The 22,821-nt window shown below is 37.8% G+C and overlaps 1 protein-coding gene across 6 annotated transcripts in view; it reads left to right on the top strand.

Moving 5' to 3' along the window:
- LRRC28 (leucine rich repeat containing 28) overlaps positions 1-22,821 on the top strand; it is a 161,747-nt gene that overhangs the window by 133,627 nt on the left and 5,299 nt on the right. For all 6 annotated transcript variants that reach the window (XM_044762689.2, XM_070496289.1, XM_044762684.2 and 3 more), the window contains 2 exons: positions 6,867-7,042; positions 8,676-8,835. In XM_044762689.2, coding sequence (XP_044618624.1) covers positions 6,867-7,042; positions 8,676-8,835 — 336 coding nt within the window. The remainder of the gene's footprint in view (positions 1-6,866; positions 7,043-8,675; positions 8,836-22,821) is intronic.

The following is a 22,821-nucleotide window of genomic DNA, read 5'->3' on the forward strand; positions in this document are numbered from 1 at the left end:
AGGCCCACTCATATTGTAGAGGATAATCAGCTTTATTCAGAGTCTAATGATTTAAGTGTTAATCTCATCTAAAAAAATAGCTTCACAGCAACATCTAGACTGGGTTTGATCTGGATACCGTGGCCTAGCCAAGTTGATACAAAAATTTAATCATCACACCATGTAGTATATCAACGAAAGAATCATTTATTATGTGTTTGTCTATGTTTCTAGACTTAGTGGCCACACTGTATAATAGCATTTTGGATATGATCCTCTCATTATAATTTTCTCCATATTAGGACAGAAACAATTATAAAGTTTAGATTCATTTCCTCGTCTTCACAAAACGGTTCATAAGGGTAGTATCGTTCTAACCCATAGAAATACTCAGACAAAATCACAGTCGAGCTGCTGCATAACTCATGTTTATGTGATTACATGGGGTCAATAGAGGTTTTGAAACTAAGAGGAATAAAGGCAAAGTAACAAGTCAAAGAAATATGTTGAGAAAAACTTCATATAAATGTTGTTACCATTTGACAAGGCACTCTGCAGCTGGTCTGCACTCCTGCAGCCATACCAGCTATTAGGTTATTGACAGTCTTGTAGTGTTTCTACACAAGTTGGTGAACAGCTGTTGGGCTAAGGCCCCTGAGTTCCCCAACTGCCAGGTCTACCTCTCCCCCAAGATCTCCCCAGAATCCAGCAACTGAAGGCTAATGATGAGCAGAGGGCTCCAGGGCCATGCTTCAGCACTGTGATACTGTTTGTTTGTTTTTGTTTTATTCAAGTATAATTTACATTCAGTAATATTCACCCTTTTTAGTGTACATTTCTGTGAATTTTGACAAATGCATAGTCATGCAGCCACAACTATAATCAAGGTATAGAACGGTTCATTCACCCCAGAAATGTCCCCCTCGTCCCTTTGAAATGAACCTCTCCCCTCCCACCCCAGCCCCTGGAAACAGTGGTCTGTTTTGTGTACCTATATTTTACCTTTTCCAGAATGTCATACAAATAAAATTGCACAGGCTGCTGTAAATATTCATATATGGGGTTTTGTGTAAACATAAATTTTCATTTCACTTGGGCAAGTACCTAAGAACGCCTTTGCTGGGTCATATGATAAGTTATGTCTAACTTTCTAAAAAAACTGTCAGACTGTTTTCCAGCATGGCTGTGCTATGTTGTGTTTCCATCAGCAACTTATAAGAGTCTCGTCAGGTTTTTTTTCAGACATTCTAGTGAGTAGGTAATGATATCTCGTTTTAATTTGCATTTCTCTGACTTTTGATGTTGACCATCTTTTCACATGCTTATTTTGCCATCCATGCGTCTTCTTTGGTAAAGTGTGGTCCAATCTTTCACCCATTTTTAAAAAATTGGATTTTTTTTATTATTGAGGTTTGAGAATTCTTTATATATTCTGAATACATGTCTTTCATCAGATATGTGATTTGCAGATATTTTCTACCAGTCTGTGGCTTGTCTGTCATTCTCTTAACAGACTTAGCTGGCCTATATTGTGCCTCTTCATAGTGCCCCCAATACACACACGACTCAAGATATATTTAATTTCATCTATAAATAAGACATTTTCCAAAATCTCATTTGATAGATTACTGTCATTTTCCAAAATAATCATTTTCTTAAATGTGGTCATCCTCTTAGATAACCAACTATAGACATTTGTGATGCTCAGGTCTCTAGGTACGTCTCCTGGTCCTAAGACTTAGAATGAACCCCTGCAAGCTACCCCAGAATTATTTCCTTTTTGGCGCTATGTGGATGACTAAGTATTCTTTTTGCCATTTCCTTTTTATCCTTTCTCTTTCAAACATTTTTTTCCTATGTGTGAAGTCTCAACCAAACTAATCTGTATTTGGATCTGCTTGGGTATTGATATAGAAACTGCTAGATAGAAAAGAAAAATGAACACATTAGATGAGTTAACAACAGAAAAATGCCTATAATATAGGTAGAAAATGTGTGATAGAAACTTAAAACATTGTGATGGATCATTGGTAAGAGAGGGTATCAGGGAACACTTTATAAAGGAATTAGATTTGAAGATGAATAAAATTTGTATTTCAAATAACAGGATGTGAGAAATTCCAGACCCAGTTTGGCCTGTAGGTAGGAGTAGCCATGGCTCATTTTAATAAAGGCAGCATTGCCTAAGAGTCAGAATCTGCAAGGAAATGGTAAGGCCACATGCATCCGTAAGGCACCTTTCTGCTTAAGTTCTCTTCCTTTTACATCAACTAAAGTAAGAGAGTCATTCTTGAAATTTGACTAGAAGGCTTCCATTTTTTGACCCTGCCCATAAGTGTAAATCTCATTAGCTTACAAAAAGAACATTACCAATAATTTTGAAGCCCCTGTATGCCCCTCTCCAATTGTATGCCCCTCTGTCTTCTCCAAGCTTAGCCACTCTTCTGAATTTTGTATTTATCATTCTTTTGCACTTAGTTGTGCTTTTAATATATGTGAATACATCCCCATATGATATTGTCAAGTTTTGTCTTTTCTTTATGTAAATGGATCATGCTGTATATTCTTCTATGACATGCATTTTTCACTTAACTTTTTGTTTTTGTTCTCCAGCTTCTTCTCCATTTTCCTACTCTTCTTCAGAGAAAAATTCTTTGAAAAAGAAGTCTATATTTACTATCTTCACTTCTTCCTGTTCTCTGATAACTCACCCAGTTAGGCATTTATCCCCAATTCTACACTAAAACTGCCATTTTCAGGATCACCCATGACTTCCATATTGCCAAATTCACTTCTCAGTTCTTGTCTTTCTTGATCTGTCCAACATTTGACACAATTGATCATTTTCTCTTTCTTGAAACGCCTTCACCTGGCTTCCAGAACACTACTCTCTCTTGGTTCCCCTCCTCTGCCACTGTCCACCCCTTCTCAGTCTTCTCTACTGGTTCGTCCTCATTTTCCTAATCACTAAATACTGGGCTCAGGACTCAAAACTCTTTTCTATTTGTATCTATTCTCTAGGTCAGTGATTCTCAACCAGGAATAGTTCTCCACCCAAGGGTATTTGGAAATGTGTATAAGTTGGTGGGGGCAAGGGGGAGTTGGCTTTTTAAATGCCTGGAGTCTCCGCTGACATATGGTGGGATGCTAAATATCTTACAATGCACACAAAAGTTTTAAACAATTAAGAATATGTGTCCAGGGGCCAGCCCCGTGACTGAGTGGTTAAGTTCACACACTCCGCTTCGGCGGCCCAGGTTTTCGCCAGTTCGGATCCTGGGCATGGACATGGCACCACTCATCAGGCCATGCTGAGGTGGCATCCCACATGCCACAACCAGAGGCACTCACAGGTAAAATATAAACTATGTATTGGGGGCTTTGGGGAGAAGAAGAAGGAGGAAAAAAAAAAAGGATTGTCAACAGTTGGTAGCTGAGGTGCCAATCTTTAAAAAAAAAAAAGATTAACAATAACTACTAATAAAATAGAACAATTATGACAATATGCTATAATAAAAGTTACCAAAGACCTTGGCAACCTCAGCATACAATTTTTTTCTTTCCTTATTAAGTCAAGAACTTTTACTTTTTCACTTAAAGGAAACACTTTAGGGCTTCTCTTGGCATGTCCTAATTGCCAGCATCACTACTCTTGCACTTGGGGCCATTATTAAGTAAAATAAGGGTTACTTGAACACAAGCACTGTGATACCACAATAGTCTACCTGGTAACCAAGAGGGCTACTAAGTGATGGGCAGGGAGCATTACAGCAAGGTTACACTGGACAAAGGGATGATTCATGTCCCAAATGGGACAGAGTGGGATGGCATGAGATTTCATCATGCTACTCAGAATTGCATGCAGTTTAAAACTTATGACTTTTTTATTTCTGGAATTTTCCATTTAATCTTTTTGGACCGTGATTGATCACAGCTAACTGAAACTGTGGAAAGTGAAACCATGAATAAGGGGGGACCACTGTAGTGATTTACATTGGTTTCCTAATGTTAATGGTATCTTGATTAATAAGATAAACCTCATATGGTCATACTGACTTTATACATTGTTGAATTCAATTTGCTAAAATTTTGTTCAGACTTTTTCCAACTATGTTCATGAGTGATACTGGTTTTTGTGTCTCTTGTATAGTGTGTGTCTAGTTTAGGTATCAAGATAACGCTGGCTTCATAGAATGAGTTGGGAAATATTTCAACCTTTTAAGTACAAATTCAACTCCTTTAGTAAATATAGGCTGTTCAACTTTCTGTTTCTTGAGTGAGCTTTGGTAGTTTTTGTCCTTCAAGGACTTTGTATTGGCATAAAGTTGCTTATTACCTTTTTATTGCCTGTAGAAACTGGGCAAATGTCTCCTTTCTCATTCCTGATATTGGTAAATTGTGTCTTCTCTCTGATTAGTCTTGTCAGAGATTTATCAATTTTATTAATCTTCTCAAAGATCCAGCTTTTGTTTTCATTGATTTTTCTCTGTCTTCTTGCTTGTTTCTACATCACTGATTTTCTTGATGGTTTTTATTATTTCTTTTCTTCTGTTTACTTAGGGTTTAATTTGCTCTCTTATTTCTAGCTTCTTAGGCAACAACTATGAATGTAACATATCCTTCTATGCAGTAATTGTAATTATTATAATGATGTTTTCTTCCAGTTCTAACATCTAGCAGTTCTTGATTGGTTTCAGTTGTGTGATTTTCCTTCTCATTATAGGTCATATTTTCCTGCTTATTGGAGAGCCTGATAATTTTTGACTGGGTGCTATACAGTGTGAATTTTACCATGTTGAGTGGTGGATATTTTTGTATTCATGTAACTATTCTTGCTGTATGTTCTGGGACACAATCAGGTTAACTGGAAACAGTTTGATATGGCTTTTAGGATTTGTTAGGTGTGAATGGAATGGTGTTCAGTCTAGTGCTGATTATTCCCCACGCTGACGTAAGATGCTTCTGTGCACTCTTTTCAATGCCCCTTGAACTATGAGGTTCAAATCTGACTGATAAGAACAGGCATTATTTTCAACACTGTGTGTGTGCTGGGCACTATTACCTTTAATCTTTTCAACTGGTTCTTTCTCCAGCCTCCGGTAGCTTCCTCACATGCATATGTTGGTCACTACTCATCTGAATACTCAAGGAAGACCTTCTACAGATCTCCAGAGTCCTCTCTCTGTGCCTCTCCCTCCTTTGAGCTTCTCTGTCCTGTGAACTCTAGCTGCTTTGGACTCCCTGAACTCTTAGTTCTTTGTTTTCAATTTAGGGTGCCTATCAGACTATGACTGAGTTCCTCTTCCCTAAGTCAACTCTTCTCTTCGATCAGATCTCTGCTTAAGTGTCACCTCCTCAGAAAGACTTTCTTTGATTATGCTATCTACAGTGGTACAGCTCTCACTTTATTTTATTATTTATTTATCTCTTTATTGTCTGCCTGTTTTCACTATAATAAGCCCAATTCTGATCTTACATATCTATCTAGCAGAATTGTATGCTCATATGTGTCAAATAATATACACAAAAATGTTCATAATAGACCCATACTGGAAATAGCCCAAGTGTTTATCAGTTACTACATAGCAATGAAAATGAATAAACTACAGTACACACAGCAACATGGATGAATCCCAGAAATGTAATGTTGACAAAAGGAGTCAGGTACAGAATATTTCTTGCTGTTGAAAAAGGCAAAACCGAACTATAATGTTAGAATTTGGAATAGCGGTTCCCTTTGGGGTAGGGATTTTGCCTAGTAGGGGGGCCCAGGGTGGCCCTCTGAGATTCTTTTCCTTGAGCCAGATGGAGAAATTGATTGAATGAAGTTAGTTGTGTTATAGGTCAGATATTGTCTCCTCTGTAAAATCTTCCCCAGTTCTCTGGACAGAGTCAGTCACTCCTTCTCTGATGCAACATTAGACCAATTAGACTGTAATTATTACATTTTCCAAGGGAAAGGAGTCATCTTGTTTTTTTTTAATTTAAGTATCTTGACTGACTGCCATATAGTAGATGCTCTGGAAACGTTTTCTGATAGAAGGGGTGAGCAAATGAAGCAACTTCTAATGAGCAAACGAGCCAAGGGCTTCTGGCTTCCAGTCCAGTGCCCTCTCCTTCAATGCCTGTTTCTAGTAGAGGTGAGAAAGATTATCTCATGTTGTGTCCAGAGAGCCACGGTTTGTTGGCCCCTGTTTGTCATGAGAGAAGAGAAGTGTTGAGGCATTTAGGTCACCTGGTGGTCTCAAACAGGCGGTACAGAGAGATTGGTGGGACTCCTGAGGCCTGGTAACCCTGCAGCTGAAAGAACAAGGACGACTCTGCCTCTGCTTATGAGTGGCTGCAGGGAATAGGGTGTGACTTGGCTTATTCATGGGCTTTGCAAAGAATATTTTCCCCACAAGTTTATGGAAGGAGCCAATAAAGTTATCTTTTACCATTAAAAATCTGTTTGCTTTGTAGGGGGTTTTTCCACACAAAAATTCTATTAAAGCAAGGTACTACAACTTAACACAGTGCTCTTTTTTCCTTTTAATTTTGAAAATTTCGATAAATGTCAACCTGGAAGGGGTAATAAAATGAGGATAAATAGAGCTTACAAAGCAAATTGTGTAGATCCTATGAAGGAAAGTTCCTTCAAAGTTTGCTCTTCCTGGAAGTGCCTGGACCTCAGCAGTGATTTAGGTCAGTTCCAACTGATGAGTTTAGGTTTCTGTGCCAGGTTTTACTAAGGAACCCGGGATAGCATCTGTTCACTTTGAAAAGAATTCTGGCAATTCAGCAGTGTCTTAAGGTTGTAAATGTATATTTTGATGAACACGTTTTTCTTGGCACATATATTCTTTTCCTTTCTGCTGATAATGCTGTGAACATGTGTCTTTCTGCAGCTGTGGTGCTCCCATTCAAGTTTCCGAGGTGAAGCTGCTTTCCTTTTCATCAGGGCAACTAACTGTTTTCCTCCCTGCCGAGGTGAAGGCCATCGGGACAGAGAAGGATCGCGTCCTGCCTCTGCAAGAGTTGGCCATGAGGAGTCTGCATCACACCTACCACAGTTTCCTAAAGGGTACATAGGACTTTTCTTGTTTTTTTCTGCCCCTTATTCCGTGGACTTAGAAATTGTGTTTTAGGCTGCCTATCTTGGTGTTCATTTTTTTTTATTGTAGTAAAATGTACATAACATAAAATTTACCATTTTAACCATTTTTAAGTGTTCCGTTCAGTGGCATTAAGTACATTCACTGTTGTGCAATGGGACTTTTTTTTAATAAGGAAAAAAATTTTAACATTTTATCGACACTGATCCTTTCAGCTCTCCCTACAGACACAGAGAAGCATTCACTAAAATATGGTCTTCAGTCACAAAGGACAGAGGTTAAAAGTTAAACTATGCGGTTTAAATGAAGGAAATTGGTGTTTGGCAACATTTATTTGGTGGAAGTGAGAAGGCTGGCAGAGGCACTTTCTTCAGTAGGAAGAAATTCACCAAGATCTTATCCTTAAAGCAAAGTTGGATTCCTCTCTCAGCAGAGCAGGTTTGCCTTGCAGCCTCCTCGTGTCTGAGAAATGTATGTCCCGGAGGGGAAGCAGTATCAGGAGCTTTGGGCAGTATTCCCACAGCCTGCCAGCTCTTGGTTTGGAAAGGATTTGGTGGTGTGTAGATTTCATAGGTGTTGTGGAGTGAATATCTGAGATGCTTTAAGAAAGCACTAGGCAATATTAATAATAAAAATACATTTTAAGTGTTTTTAAAACTACTAAATGTTTTGTCTTTGCTTTAAAAAAAAAAAGTTGCCTACAGAAATGTCTAACATTAACCTTCAAGGAATGTCTAGTACAAAGTTAAGTTTTTTAAAACTAAACAGAAAATTATAATTGTTCACCTATGAGTAAATTACATTTTTCTATATATTTATTGATAAGTCTGGATGGGTATCAAAGATGGTAAGTTAACTTGTATTTCCTTCCCAAAGATGAGTCAATGATTTTTAAGTTTCCCCTCCTTATGACCATTTGTCTCTCCACTGGATGTTTACCTTCAGTAGCAACCCAGTGTACATTTGTGCTCAAGATTGCCTGGGCCCCTGGGATGTTTTGCTCTAAGTGTTTCTTTTGTGTAGCTCAGCTAAGCTGGGAAGGAAGCATCCTGTTTTTTATTAATGACAGCTCATGGGAGTGAGACCAGGAAAAGCTTGGTTTCATTATTTTTCATTTTCTTTTATTTCTTTGTTTTCCCTTTTCATTCTTTTCAGTAAATAGAAACTTTAGCCTGAGTGATACTAACCGCCCAATAGATTTAGAAAGAACTTAATGAAAGTCAGTTTTAGTCTTCTGTCCCAGCCAGTCCTTCTCTGTCTCTTTTAGAAGTTTACAAACCCTCTCTGGGTAAATTAATGCCTTTTTGATCTTTGCTCTTAAGTAATATTTGGTCTTATTCTTTCCTTCCTTTACCTCAGGACAGCTTCCCGTTATCCTTAAAAGAGTAGATTTGGGTTTTCTCTTACTATCAAAAATGTAAAAAACAGCTTTCTTTTCCAAATAGTTACATTTTTATTCACTGCCTATCGGATAACAGAATTTTCAACGTGCAGTACTTTTAACTAACTGAACTTACTTGGTAACAGAGAGAAATATTTTAAGAAGCCTAGTTTAAGGAAATATGATGTTTCATTCACGCATGATTTTCTCTTGTGTTCCAGATTTGAACTTTCTGTCTCCAATCTCCTTACCCAGAAGTCTTCTGGAGCTGCTGCACTGCCCCCTGGGGCACTGTCACCGGTGTAGCGAGCCCATGTTTACGATTGTCTACCCCAAGCTCTTTCCCTTGAGAGAGACGCCGATGGCAGGGCTGCACCAGGGGTAATCATGCCGAAGTGGGCACGAGGGCTTACACGGGGCGGGGGGGAGTACAGGGAGGAGCAGAGGACGTGCACGGAAGTCTTGTTAAGTCAGCAGCTGTAAAGGGACATAGAGTGCTTCCTGAGATACAGCTAATGAAACAAATGCACATTTTCAGCATCACAAGAAAACTGAACTTCCCTGTATTACTTTTTTGGTCATATACACAGCAGTTTTATTGTATATATTATTTAGACTCCCTCATTCTTTGCAGGAGTGTTTTCCTGCTGTTCCCCTATTCACAATAGTCTTTAGGCAATAAGGAATGTAAGAACAAAATATTTGTTACATAATGGGACGAACCCAACCCTCTATTTAATTGGCGTTGCTAACTAAAAGTGTGTGGCTGGACTGTGTGTGTGTTTCTGTTTGGAATTTCTAACCCTTCCAAATGACATTCTCTTGCCACTCTCTATTTCTTGGTGCAATGCCTTGAATTTGCTAAGAATGTTCACTAAGTAAAAACCACCATACTGGTAGTTTAAAAAAAGAATACGAGGCAAAATTTAAAGTAGGACATCAAATGAAAAATCCCCCATTGGCACAACCTTAGCTTATAGATTTTCTAAATTTAGGATTTTCTAACTTCACATTTGTCAAAGTTGAAAAAAAGTACTATAATACCTTACTTATCCATCAACTGTGGTATTTTAGGTTAGTAAATTTTCCAGATAACTTGTTACCCCTCTTCAGTGCCAAGAAGCGTTTCCTTTGTAATCACATTTATAGAACAAGAGCTAGTGTGGGCAGGGCGCTGAGCCTCCCTGGGCTGCAGCAGGGGCTAGAGCAGCCTGCTGGGGGTGCCTGCGTGAGGATTAGCAGGCAATGGAGGCAAACACCTGGCACATAGCGGGTGCTCAACACATGATCGTTACCTCTCCAACTCTCTACCCACTCCCTTCCAAAACTGCATTTATCTTTTTCTTACCCTGAATAATCCTATTTTGCTATACTTTCAGTTCCTGTTTCAACTTTCTATATTTTTAATGTTTCCTGCTTTACTGTGCCTGCTCACAGAAGCCCTCCTCCCAGCCTTTCTCATTTGCTGCTTCTAATCCTGTGTGATCAGATGAACACATTTAGCGGAATTCCATTTAAATGAGAGTTACAAGGACTGAGTCAGCGTCTGAGTGTATTACGACATGAATAAAATTAACAAATGAAATAGACACATTTATGAGAAGCAGTAGTGCATAGGGGTCAAGTGCACAGGCCCTGATTCTGACTCCTCCACTTGTAGACCTTGGGCAAATTACTAAGCATCTCTGAGCTTCATCTTTTCATCAATAAAATGAGCATAATAATATCTATTTAATAAGGTCATTGTGAGGATTAAATGAGACTATTCATGTAAAGAGCCCAGGATGGTGCCTGTCATGTAATAATATTTATGTTAAATCTATTTTTATAGCTCAGGGCTCTTTTTTTTTTTTTTGGTGAGAAAGATTGGCCCTGACCTAACATCTGTTGCCAATCTTCCTCTTTTTGATTGAGGAAGATTGGCCCTCAGCTAACATCTGTGCCAGTCTTCCTCTATTTTGTATATGGGATGCCACCACAGCGGGGCTTGAGAAGTGGTGGGTAGGTCCACGCCTTGGATCCAAACTCAAGAACCCCAGGCCACTGAAGTGGAGCATGTGAATTTAACCACTATGCCACCAGGCCAGCCCTCAAAGCCTTTTTTAAATTTCTTCTTTTTGTGTATATTTTTAGCAAATAATCTTCATATTAGTGAGATATCATAGGAAAATCTTAACTAATTCATTAAACTATAGTAAAATCCTTATGCATTGTTATTATACAGTTTCCTATAGAAGACGTTTCCTTACTGAAAATATGAAAACGACAACAATTCAGTATAGTCAGGATGCTCTGTTAGTAGCTCATAAAATTCCAAATACCTATTTAAAAAGATAAACTTTCTTTTTATCATGGCAATTTGTGAAAATAAAGTAGATCTTTCAAATGAAGTCATTTTTGTGTTATCTTTGTACAAAATTTGGGGAACGTATTCAATATTTGCATTTACTGCAACTTATTTCTCTGCCACAACCTAGAAATTCAGTGTGAATAATCTTATATTGTTTCAGAACATAAATATAAAAGTATTCATTCAGTACATAGGACTTAAGCAATGTCTTTTTGTTGAGCAAAAGCCAGAAGTGGCTGTGTTTATAGCAAAGATGAAATGTCAAGATATAAACATGGCTTTCTGTGGGGAGTTAATGGTAGGGTCTGAAAATGAGAGTTTGTGGCTTTCATTTTGCCCACCAGACTTTGCTCCTTCCCGTGTTGCTATGGAGATTATATTAAAAGCATTGACTTCAGTTTCTACCATAGTCTTTAAAGTGCTTTCTTTTGTGACTGAAAACCAAATATTTGAATCTCAGCAGCTTATTGCTGAAAATAAAATCAACGTTTTTAATATCAGAAACTCTAAAAGGCCTGGATAATATTTTTAAGCTTTCTAATATATTCAATTTAGTTTACATTGCTTGTCATAAAACAATACATTGTATCAGCCAATATCTAAATTAATGTGGACATCTGGCATTATTTTAAAAGAACATGTTGAATACTCTTCTAAAATACAAAGTTCCATACAAGTGTTAGTTCCAACCTAAATTTCATACAGAGTGAGGTAAAAAGAAATTACAGTATTTTGCATAAACAATAAATACCCAAACCTTCAAATATCTGTGGCAGAGAAGAATGGCTAGTATATTCATGACTTTTACACATTATAGGCAGAGCAAGTTTTCCTTCCCAAAACTTATTGTTCATTTATTAAAACAGAGAACATTAACCTGGAGGATTACTTATTAGTGTGACAGTATGTGTCTGGCTTGTCTCCCAAGTTCCACATTTCCCTGGTTCTATGAACTGGGCTACCCAAGGTTTTTCAGGGATGTTGTCTTCGTTTGCTAGGCATGCTGCAACAAAATACCACAAAACTGGGGCCTTAAACAACAGAAATCTGCTGTCTCACAGCTCTGAGGCTGGGAGTCTGAAATCAAGATGTTGGCAGCATTGGTTTTTCTGAGGGCTGGGAGGGAGAGTCTGTCCAGGCCCCTCTCCTTGTCTTGTAGGTGGCCGCCTTCTTCCTTCATCTCTTCACACCATCTTCTCTCTGTGTGTGTCTGTCTCTCTGTCCAAATTTCCCCTCCTTATAAGGACACCAGTGATATTGCGTTATGGCCGTAATGACCTCTTCCTAACTTAACTGATTACACCTGCAATGGTCCTGTTTCCAAAGAAGATCACTCTATCACTCTATTACTCTGCTCCGGCCTCCATAATAAGATGCTGTAGAGTGGGCGGCTTAAACAGCAGAAATTTATTTTCTCACAGTTCTGAAACGTGAAGTCTGAAATCAGGGTTGCTCATGCTCAGTTCGTGGTGAGGGCTCTTCCTGGTTTGAAGATGGCTGCCTTCTTGCTGCCTCACATGGCAGAGAGAACATGAGCACACTCGACCACAAGTTCTCTCCTGTCTCTTCTTACAGGGACGCTCATCCCATCATACAGGCCCCATCCCCATGACCTCATCTAAACCTGATTATCTCCCAGAGGCTCATCTCCAAGTACCACCACATTGGAGGTTAGGACGTCAACGTATGAATTTAGGGGGATATACTTCAACCTGTAACAATCTGCCCTCTGGCTCCAAAAATTCGTGTCCTTCTCACATGCAAAATAAATTCACCCCATCCCAACACCTCAAAAATCCTAACTCATTCCAGCATCAACTCATGAGGTCAAAACCTCATCTTAAATATCATTTAAATCAGGTATGGGTAAAACCTCAGTATAATTCGTCCTAGGGCAAAACTCCTCTCCAGCTGTGATTCTATAAAACCAGACCACTTCCCTGCATTCAGTATATAATTCCATTAGATTTTAATACTTGAGAATAATCCTCTTTGGCTAGATGCTCTGTCCTGTAGGCCCACGGGGGTGGTGGCCCCACCCCCTCAGCCCTGGGTGGAGCTCTGCCCTCTAAAACCAAGAAAGTTGCCTCCCTAGAATTGAGGAGGTGGCCTCATCTCCCAGGTCATTCTTCCCTTTTCTTGATGGCTCTATTGCCCATTTCCTACCTGCAGAATCCCCAGAAGCCGACAGCCTTTCCTGATCATGTCCCGACTCTGTCCCCTTCAGTCCGAGCTGACAAGGCTTCTGCTGAAATCGTGGATTGGTCCACAAGTCACATGCCTACTCTGTTTATGAATGGTTATCCAGCCACACCCCTTGGTTACTCTCCAGAGCATGTTTTCTCATTTTTTACAATATGGATAGGCTGAGAAATTTCCCATTCTTCAAGTTCGGATTCTTTTTTGCCTACCAAGCCCCTCAATTTATCTTCCTCCTCTCAACATTTTACTGTAAGCGGCAAGGAGAAATCAGACCATACCTTCAACACTCTCCTCAGCTGAATACCCGGGGTCAGCCTTATGATTTCTACTTTCCATCCTGCGGAACACACTTTGGTCAAGTCTTCTGTGCTTTATACAAGGATTATCTTTCTTCCAGTTTCGAATAACACGATCTTCATTTTTGTCTGAGACCTCACCAGAAACACCTTTAATATTCGTATTTCTAGCAACATTCTCCTCATGACAGTATGTGTTGTCTGAGACCATAGAAGCTTTTTCGATAACTCTCTTCTTTCCTTTGTGAGCCCTCACCAGATCTCCTCTAATGTCTGTAATTCAGCCAGCAGTGTCTTCAAGGCAATCTAGGCTTTTTCTGCCGTCCACCTCAGAGCTCTTGTAGCCCCTACCCATTAGCCAATTTCAAAGCCACTTCTAGATTTTTAAGTGTTTGTTACAGCAGCATCTCACTTCCCAGTAGCTGAATCTGTATTACTTAGGGTTCTCCAGAGAAACAGAACTTATATGTATAAGTATAGGTAGAGAGGGACTGGTGGATTTTAAGGATTTAGCTCACATGATTGTGAGAGGTAGTAAGTCCAGAACCGTAGGCAGACTGGCAGGCTGGAAATTCAGAAAAGAGTTGATGTTGCAGTTTTGAGTCTACATTCCACAGGGCAGTAGACTGGAAACCCAGGCAGGGTTTCTATGTTGCTGTCTTAAGAAGAAGTCCTACTTCTTTGCTGCTTAAGGCCTTAAACTGATTGGATGAGGCCCACCCACATTATGGAGAGTAATCTGCTTTACTCAAAGTCTACTGATTTAAGTGTTAATCACATCTAAAAAATACCTTCACAGCAACATCTAGACTAGTGTTTGACCAAACAAATGGGCACCATGTCCTAGGCAAGTTCACACATGAAATTAACCATCACGGACATTCAAAAGATCTCACTTAAATCACTAGGGCATTTTGAGACAAGAATTGCAAATGGCCCAGAATCCCAATGGTTCTTCCCATATTGCTGGGTTAAGTTTTAGCCAGAACGGATACTACAGTGTACACTCGGGTGCTGGTGTGGTGACATCTCTGCTTTTGTGCAATGAGGCCCTGGGCTAGAATGGAAAGAGCTCACTGGCCTCAGGGGTCAAGAGATCCAGCTTGGAAGTTGAGCTGTATTACTTCTCTTGGTACTGTAAGATAGGTGCTGTTATTAGATTGAATCATGTGAATCATAGGCCTCAGCACTTCCATGTGGTTCAACCTGATGTAATCTCCATATTACAGGAGGTGGGGGAGGAGGGAACTGAGGCCCAGGAAGATTAGAAACTAGGCCAGTGTCTCATAGCAGAGCTGGGATTTGAATCCCAGCAAGCTGGCTCCAAATCTGTTTTAGACACTATGCTGCCATTAGCTACTAAGCGGATCACTATATAGCATGAAGAAATTTTGAAATGGTACTCATAAATACAAAATAAAGATAACCTCCGATATTCTGAACCAGATACATATATATATGTGTGTGTCTGTGCTAAGAAGTCCTGCAGGATGTAGGTCCAGTTCTTAACTGTGGTTGTCTTGGGAGGGAGAAATGTGGGGTTACAGGGTAGTCGGGGGCTACTTTAATTTTCAACTCTATATACTATAGAATCGTTTGAATGTTTTCAGCGAGGAGGTATTTTTACAAATACACAAAACAATAATTTGAAAAAAATAATATATCTAGAGGGATTTTTTAAAAACCCTTTGTTTTTTAACCTGTAAACTATACAGGTTAAAAAAGAAAAAGAAAGATTCCTGTGTAAAAATTTTTTAAGTTTAGTTAAAAATGTTCTTAAACAGGTTGCATAGTGTGATCCAATTTTTGTCAATTGTGGGGGTGAATATATATATATGTAGTATTTTTTTAATATAAATATTGTTTAAATTGTTTACATATATAGAAAAGTCTCAAAGACTCACACACCAAAGTAACAATGGTTTACTTTGAGTAGTATTGAATTTTTACAACAAACTAGATTGCTTTAGAAATTAAAAATATGTTTAATTGTTAAAACATTAGTAGACCAGTGGTTTCTTTTTTATTTTTATTTTTTGGAAGGGGCAAAATAAATCTATTCAATTTATACATTATCATCAAAGCAAAATTAGAAAGTACAATTCTGCAAAAGGAAAACATATCAAATGAAAGTACTGCCACTAGAAATGACTGTTTTTTGTTAATATTTTAGGATAAAGTAGAATATCTCTTCATTTACTTCTTAACTAAAGATCCATTGAATCTGATTACTTGTGCTCCCTATTTCTTTCTTTTTTAAATTGTGGTAAGAACTTTAAACATGAGATCTACCGTCTTAACAAGTTTTTAAGTGCACAATACAATATTAACTATAGGCACTATATTGTACAGCAGCTCTCTAGAACTTACTCATCTTGCATAATTTGAAACTATACCCGTTGAACAACAATTCCCATTTCTCCCTCCCCCAGCCCCCGGCAACCACCATTCTACTCTCTGCTTCTATGAGTTTGACTATTTTAGATAGCTCATGTAAGTGGAATCAAGCAGTATTTGTCCTTCTGTAACTGGCTTATTTCGCTTAGCATAATGTCTTCCAGGTTCATCCATGTTGTTTCATATGGCAGGATATCCTTAGTTCTTAAGGCTGAATAATATTCCATTGTGCGTATATAGAATATTTTCTTTGTCCGTTCATCTGTCGATGGACTTTTAGGTTGTTTCCATATCTCGGATATTGTGAATAATGCTGCAACGAACAGGGGAGCGCAGGTATCTCTTTGAGATCCTGATTTCAGTTCTTTTGGATATATACTCAGAAGTGGAATTGCTGGATCATATGATAGTTCTATTTTTAGTTTTTTGAGGAACCGCCATACTGTTTTCCATAGTGATTGCACCATTTCACATTCCCACCAGCAGTGTACAAGGATTCTAATTTCTCTACATCCTTGCCAACACTTGTTATTTTTAGTCTTTTTAGTTTCTTTTATGTTTTATAATAGCCATCCTAACAGGTGTGAGGTGATACCTCATTGTGGTTTTGATTTGTATTTCGCTGATGATTAATGATGTAGAGAACCTTTTCATGTACCTGCTGACCATTTGTTTGTCTTCTTTGGTGAGGTGTCTGTTTAAGTACATTACCCTTTTTTTTTTTTTGAGGAAAATTAGCCCTGAGCTAACATCTGCTGCCAATCCTCCTCTTTTTTGCTGAGGAAGACTGACCCTGAGCTAACATCCATGCCCATCTTCCTCTACTTTACATGTGGGACGCCTGCCACAGCATGGCTTGACAAGCAGTGCGTAGGTCCACACCCAGGATCTGAACTGGCAAACCCCGGCTGCTGAAGCGGAATGTGCGAACTTAACCTCTGCGCCACCCCCATTACCCATTTTTAAATCAGATTATTTGGTTTTTTCCTATTGAGTTATAAGAGTTCCTTATATTTTTTAGATATTAACCCTTTATCAAATATTTCCTGCAAATATTTGCAAAGGAAACCCCTTGCAAGTGTTTTCTCTCGTTCCGTAAGTTGCCTTTTCCTTTTGTTGATGGTTTCCTTTGCTGTATAGAAGCTTTTTAGTTTGATATAATCCCATTTGTTTATTTTTGCTTTGGTTGCTTGTGTTTTTGGTGTCATATCCAAGAAATCATTGCCAATACCAATGTCAAGAAGCTTTTCTCCTATGTTTTATTCTGGGAGTTTTATAGTTTCAGGTCTTATTTTAAGTTCATAATCCATTTTAAGTTGATTTTTTGTGTATGGTTTAGGATAGGGTCCAATTTCGTTCTTTTGCATGTGGATATCCAGTTTTCCCAGTGCTGTTTTTTGAAGAGACTGTCCTTCTCCAATTGTGTATTCTTGGCTTCTTTATGGAAAATCAGTTGACTGTGCATGTGTGGCTTTCTTTCTGGGCTCTCTGTTCTGTCCCGTTGGTCTGTATATCTGTCTTTATGCCAATACCATACTGTTTTGATTACTGTAGCTTTTGTATTTGAATATATTTTGAAATCAGGAAGTGTGATGCCTCCAGCTTTGTTCTTTCTCAAGCTTTGTTTAGCTATTTGGGATCTTTTGTGGTTCCATGTGAAATTTAGGATTTTTTTCTCATTCTGTAAAAATTGCCCTTAGAGTTACTTCCAGATGTCTCAGAAGAACTTATCCCCTCGTTTCTTCACTTGCCCAGTCAGTCAGCAGCCATCAGTGAGCATCTACTGCAGGCAGGGCACTGCTGTGGGTGATGGCACCGGGGCTTCAGTCAGCTGCTTTCAAGCTCATGTTTACGGAGATTGGTTCTTTCAGGAATTCTCTCTTGTCTTTTAGGCCAGAGTGATTACATGGGAGGACCAGATGTCTGGGTTACAATTTTGCCTTGGGATAGAGACCTGTTGTCAGAGGGCTTACAGAACTGTCCCTTTGTCTTTCAGAACACCTCATACTTCCTTCTCCCACTCACTGGCAGTTTACTTTTAAATAATCTCTTCTATCTAATTCTATTATTGTTAAATCACTTATGGCGTTTTCTTACCTATGCTTTTTGTGTGCATTACTTTCTGCTATGAAACCAATTAACATCAGTAATACTGACATTATTCGCTTACTTGTATTTGGAATTTTTTTTTTTCTTCTTTCAGCAGAAGCCTATTCATTGGCACCCTCTTAAGGTGACTTATGAAATTTTGCGCAGGTAAAATATTCTTCAACAGATTGAAGTAAATTGTTCTTAACTGTTTCTTCCTCATTGTATCACTCATCAATTATGTATTGACCATCTGCTATGTGCCAGATTCTGTACTAGGTACTGGGATTCAGCTATGACCAAACCACCTGGTACTTCCTTTCCCATATGTATCTCACTCCTAACAGTCTCGGCAGGGACCGATCAAGTAGAGTAAGAAGTACATAATATTCAAGCCTCTAGTTCTGCACACACAATCTTCCCGTGAGAGAGAGTCTCCGTTGTTATAAATGTAACAAGCAGATACAATATGCTACCAGATGCTTCTCCCATAAGTTAATATGTACAAAGGCTTGGAATTTCATCTGATCAACTCTAACAAATATTATTTTTCTTCTGGCTTGAATTTCTGTATGAGTCAAGGATATGCTTTTTGTTTCTAATCAGGAAACACGTTTGCAAAGAAAATACCACATTTCTTATGATTTTCCTGGGCTCTAATATGTGCCAACAACATTGTGATTTGTTTTTTTTTAAGAATAGTGGTATTTCTGTATTTTAAAACTAAACGGAAATGCTCTTTTTTCTGCCTTGCCTATAAATGTGCTTAGAGATTCTCAAGCAACAAATGTCATATCTGATGTTCTTTGTAGAATTTATCAGCATCTTTTTCCTAACTGTAGAGTTTGTTGCTTAGCTCACAGTTTCTCCCCAAACCTATCATGTCTCTGCTGCCACAGTTCTGAAATTTTAAAGAACCTAAACAACACAAATCCATTCTTAAGGCAGTAGACTTGTTAGTGTACTTATAACAACTTAGATCATTAATGCAACAAGCAGATACAATATATTGTCGTATGAATCTCCCAAAGGTAAATAAGTACACAGACTTGGGATTTCTTTGTAGCACAAATATGACACCTCCAGGTTACCCACCCTACCCCCTTGAGCATCATAAGGAGTTGGTGATGATCCAGTGGGCATTATGATTCAATGAATAAAAATCTCACATCTGTATGGAGTTCAATTCTTTTGCTTAGAACCTTTATTTTTAAAAATTCAGTGGTTGTGTTATGAAATGTATCACTTCCATGAATGATTTTTACTTAACATAATTATCTTTAAAAAAACAGAGAGAATTGAGTTTAGTTAGCTGATCCTCAAAAATGCACTTACCATTTAAGATCATTTTGTGTCTGAGTTTCATTTCAGTTGTGATTTATACAAATGTGTACATTCAGATGTGGCAAATTATCTGAACTAAGGCTCTAAACTTTAATTTTTTAAAAAAATAAGGTAATACAAAACATTTAATAACTTTAAATTTGCATAATTTCCTGAGTTAAGAAAAATCTCAAAAGTGATACTTGCCTTTTCACTTTTTATGTGTAATTTGCAAAGCAGAAGGTTTTAATTTTCACCGAGTCAGATTTATCCATTTTAATTTTATAGTTAGTGCTTTTTGTGTCCTAAGAAATCTTTACCCACCCCGAGGTCATGAAAATGTTCTCCTGCATTCTCTGTCCCGTTCTGTTGATCTGGGACACTCTCTCAGTCAGTCCCGAACGGGCCTGATTACTGTGCTTATACAGTACGCCTTAATATCAGGGAAAGTGATACTTCCACGTTTACGCTTCTCTTTCAAGATTGTTTTAACTATTCTAGGGCCTCTGCTTTTCCATATAAATTTTAAAATAAGCTTATCTTTGTCTCCAAAAAACCTTATGCTGGATTTTGATAAGAATTGCGCTCAATCTGTAGATGAATTTGGAGAGAATTGACATCTTTACTCTGTTGAGTGTTCCAGGCCTGAGCACAGTATTTGTCTCCATTCATTTAGGTATTCTTTTCTTTCCTTCATTAGCATTTAATAATTTTCAGCATATAGATCCTTCAATGTTTTGTTAAGTTTATACCCAAGTATTTCCCTTTCTTTGTGTGATTATAAATGACATTTTATTTTTAAATTTCAATCTCTATGTGTTCATTGTTAGTATATAGAAATGTGATTGATTTTTGTATATGCAACCTTGCTGCACTTGCTTAAGAGTCTAGGACTATTTTCTGTAGATTCCTTAGCATTTTCTGTGTAGACAATCATGTCATGCCATCTGAAAGTAGAAATAGTTTTATTTCTTCCCTTCCAATCTGTATGCCTTTTATTTCTTTTTCTTGCCTTACTGCATTATTAGAACTTCCAGAGCTGTGTTAACTAAGGTGGTGAAAGTAGACATCACTGTAAAGTATGGTGTTAGCAATAGGTTTTTTGTAGATTTTATTATCAAATTGAGAAAAATGCCATCTGTTCCTACTTTACTGAGAGTTTTTATCATGAATGGATGTATTTTGTCAGTGCTTTTTCTGAGTCCATTGATATACAAATTTTTCTTCATTAACCTGTTGATATGGTGGATGACATCAATTTTCAAATATTGAACCAGCCTTACATTCCCAGAATAACTCCCACTTGATCATGATGTATAGTTCTTTTTCTACATTTCTGTATTTAATTTGTTAATATTTTGTTGGGGGTTTTTGTATCTATGTTCCTGAGAGATATTGGTCTGTAGTTTTCTGGGTTTGTACTCTGTCTGGCTTTAGAATCAGAGTAATACTGGCCTCATAAAGTTAGTTGGGAAGTGTTCCTTCTCTTCTGTTTTTCTGAAAGAGACTGTAAAAATTCCTTAGTTCTTCTTTAAATGTTTGGTAGAATTCTCCAGTGAAACCATCTGGACCTAGAAATTTCTTTTCTAATTACAGATTCAATTTCTTTAATAGTTATAGGACGGTTCAGGTTGGCTGTTTCATCTTGGTTGAGTTTTGGTAGTTTGTAGTTTCAAGGAGTTCATCTATTTCTTCTCAGTTTCCAAATTTATGAGTGTGAAGTTGTTCACAGTATTCCCTTATGTCTTTTTAATGGCTACCGGATCTGAGTGATAGCATCTGTTCCGTTTCTTATGTTAATTTGTGTCTTCTCTTTTTATTGTGTCAGTCTTGCTAAAGATTTATCAATTTATTGATCTTCTTAAGCCTAGTGAAGTTTTCAACTTCATTGATTTCTCTTCTTTATTATTTCCTTCCTTCTGCTTGTTTTGGATTTATTTTGCTTTTTCTTTTTAGGTTTTTAGGGTAGAAGCTTAGATTGTTAATTTGAGACCTTTCTTCTTTTCTAACATAACATTTATTGCTATACATATTTCTGTCAGTGCTGCTTTACTGTGTCTCAAAACTTTTGATATATTGTATTTTCATTTTCATTCAGTTCTTGTAAGTTTTTTATATCCTTTGAGATTGTCTCTTTAACCCTTCAGAAAGTAGTCATTTGACCCACGGGTCAAAGAAGGTCAAAGAATTGTGTTGTTTAATTTCCATGTTTGGAGATTTTCCCGTTGTCTTTCTGTTACTGATTTCTAGTTTGATTCCATTATGGACAGAGAACATGCTTTATGATTTTTACTTGCTTTAGACTTAAATTGCTCTTCATTCTCTAACTTCCTGGTAGAAGCGTAGATTGTTGATTTTAGAGCTTTCTTCTTTTCTAATACATGTGTTTAGTGCTATTAATTTCCCTGTAGTACTGCTTTTGCTGCATCTCATAATTTTTTGATCAGTTGTATTTCATTTTCATTCAGTTCAAAATATTTTAATTTCTCTGGAGACCTGTTCTTTCATCTGTGTATTACTTAGAATTTAATTGTTTAATTTCCAAATGTTTGGGGATTTTGCAGCTATCTTTCTGTTATTGATTTCTAATTTAATTCCGTTTTGGTCTGAGAACATAGTTTGTATGATTTCTTTTCCTTTAAATTTTTATGGTGTGGTTTTATGTCCTTTTATGTGTTCTGTCTTGGTGAATGTTACACGTGAGCTTGAGAAGAATGTGTATATTTCTGTTGTTGGATGGAGTGTCTATAAATGTGAATTAGGTCCAGTTCATAATGATGTTGTTGAGTTCAACTATATTCTGTCTGATTTTCTGCTTTCTTGATCTATATATTACTTAATGGGGGTGTTGAAGTCTCCAGCTCTGACAGTGGTTTCCCCTGGAGATCAGTTCTTTGTTTCAGAGCGTGCTGTGGACACGTTGCACTATAGCAACTCTTTCTCTCCTCCTGACTGAGCTGCAGGAGGATCATTTTTGGCTTTTCACCATAACCCTCTGTGTGGGGGCTACCCTAAGATTGCAGCCCCAGGCCTATGTCACCCTCAAGCTAATCTACACTCAGCCTCCAGCAATTCTAGCATCTTCTGTCCAGGTAAGCAAATCTCGACTCTGACTCTCTGGATTCACTGTCTGTCCAGATTTGGGGTTGCACTTGGCCCTACAATCTCAGTTCTCTGGTGGGTGGAAGAAAACTTGTCAATTTTCACTTTGTTCAGCTTGTTCTTATAAGAACAGAAGTGATGACATTTAGGTTCTTTCTGTGTCAGAGATGAAACCGAACATATCCTCTGTGTAATTTCAATTTTTTCAAATCTGTTGAGGTTTGTTTTAGCCCAGGATATAGTCTATCTTGTTGAATGGTCCATGGGCATTTGAAAAAAAAAAAATGTGTTCTGCTGTTGTTGGGTGGAGTGTTCTGTGTGTGTCAGTGAGATTGTTTAGTTCATTGGCTTGTTCCCTTCTTCCAGACCTTTGCTGATTTTCTGTCTAATGGTTCTATCCATTGCTAAGAGTGGGGTATTGAAGTCCCTCATCTAATTGTGGATTTATCTGTTTCTCCTTTTGGCACTATTATTTTTGTAACAGCTTTATTGAGTTAATCCACATAACATACAATTCACCTGTTGAAAGTATACAATTCAGTGGCTTTTAATGTATTCACAGATATGTGCAACCATCACCACATCAATTTTAGAACATTTTTCTCACCC

The sequence above is a fragment of the Equus asinus genome, chromosome 2 (assembly GCF_041296235.1).
Source record: "Equus asinus isolate D_3611 breed Donkey chromosome 2, EquAss-T2T_v2, whole genome shotgun sequence".
NCBI classification, from domain to species: Eukaryota; Metazoa; Chordata; class Mammalia; order Perissodactyla; family Equidae; genus Equus; species Equus asinus.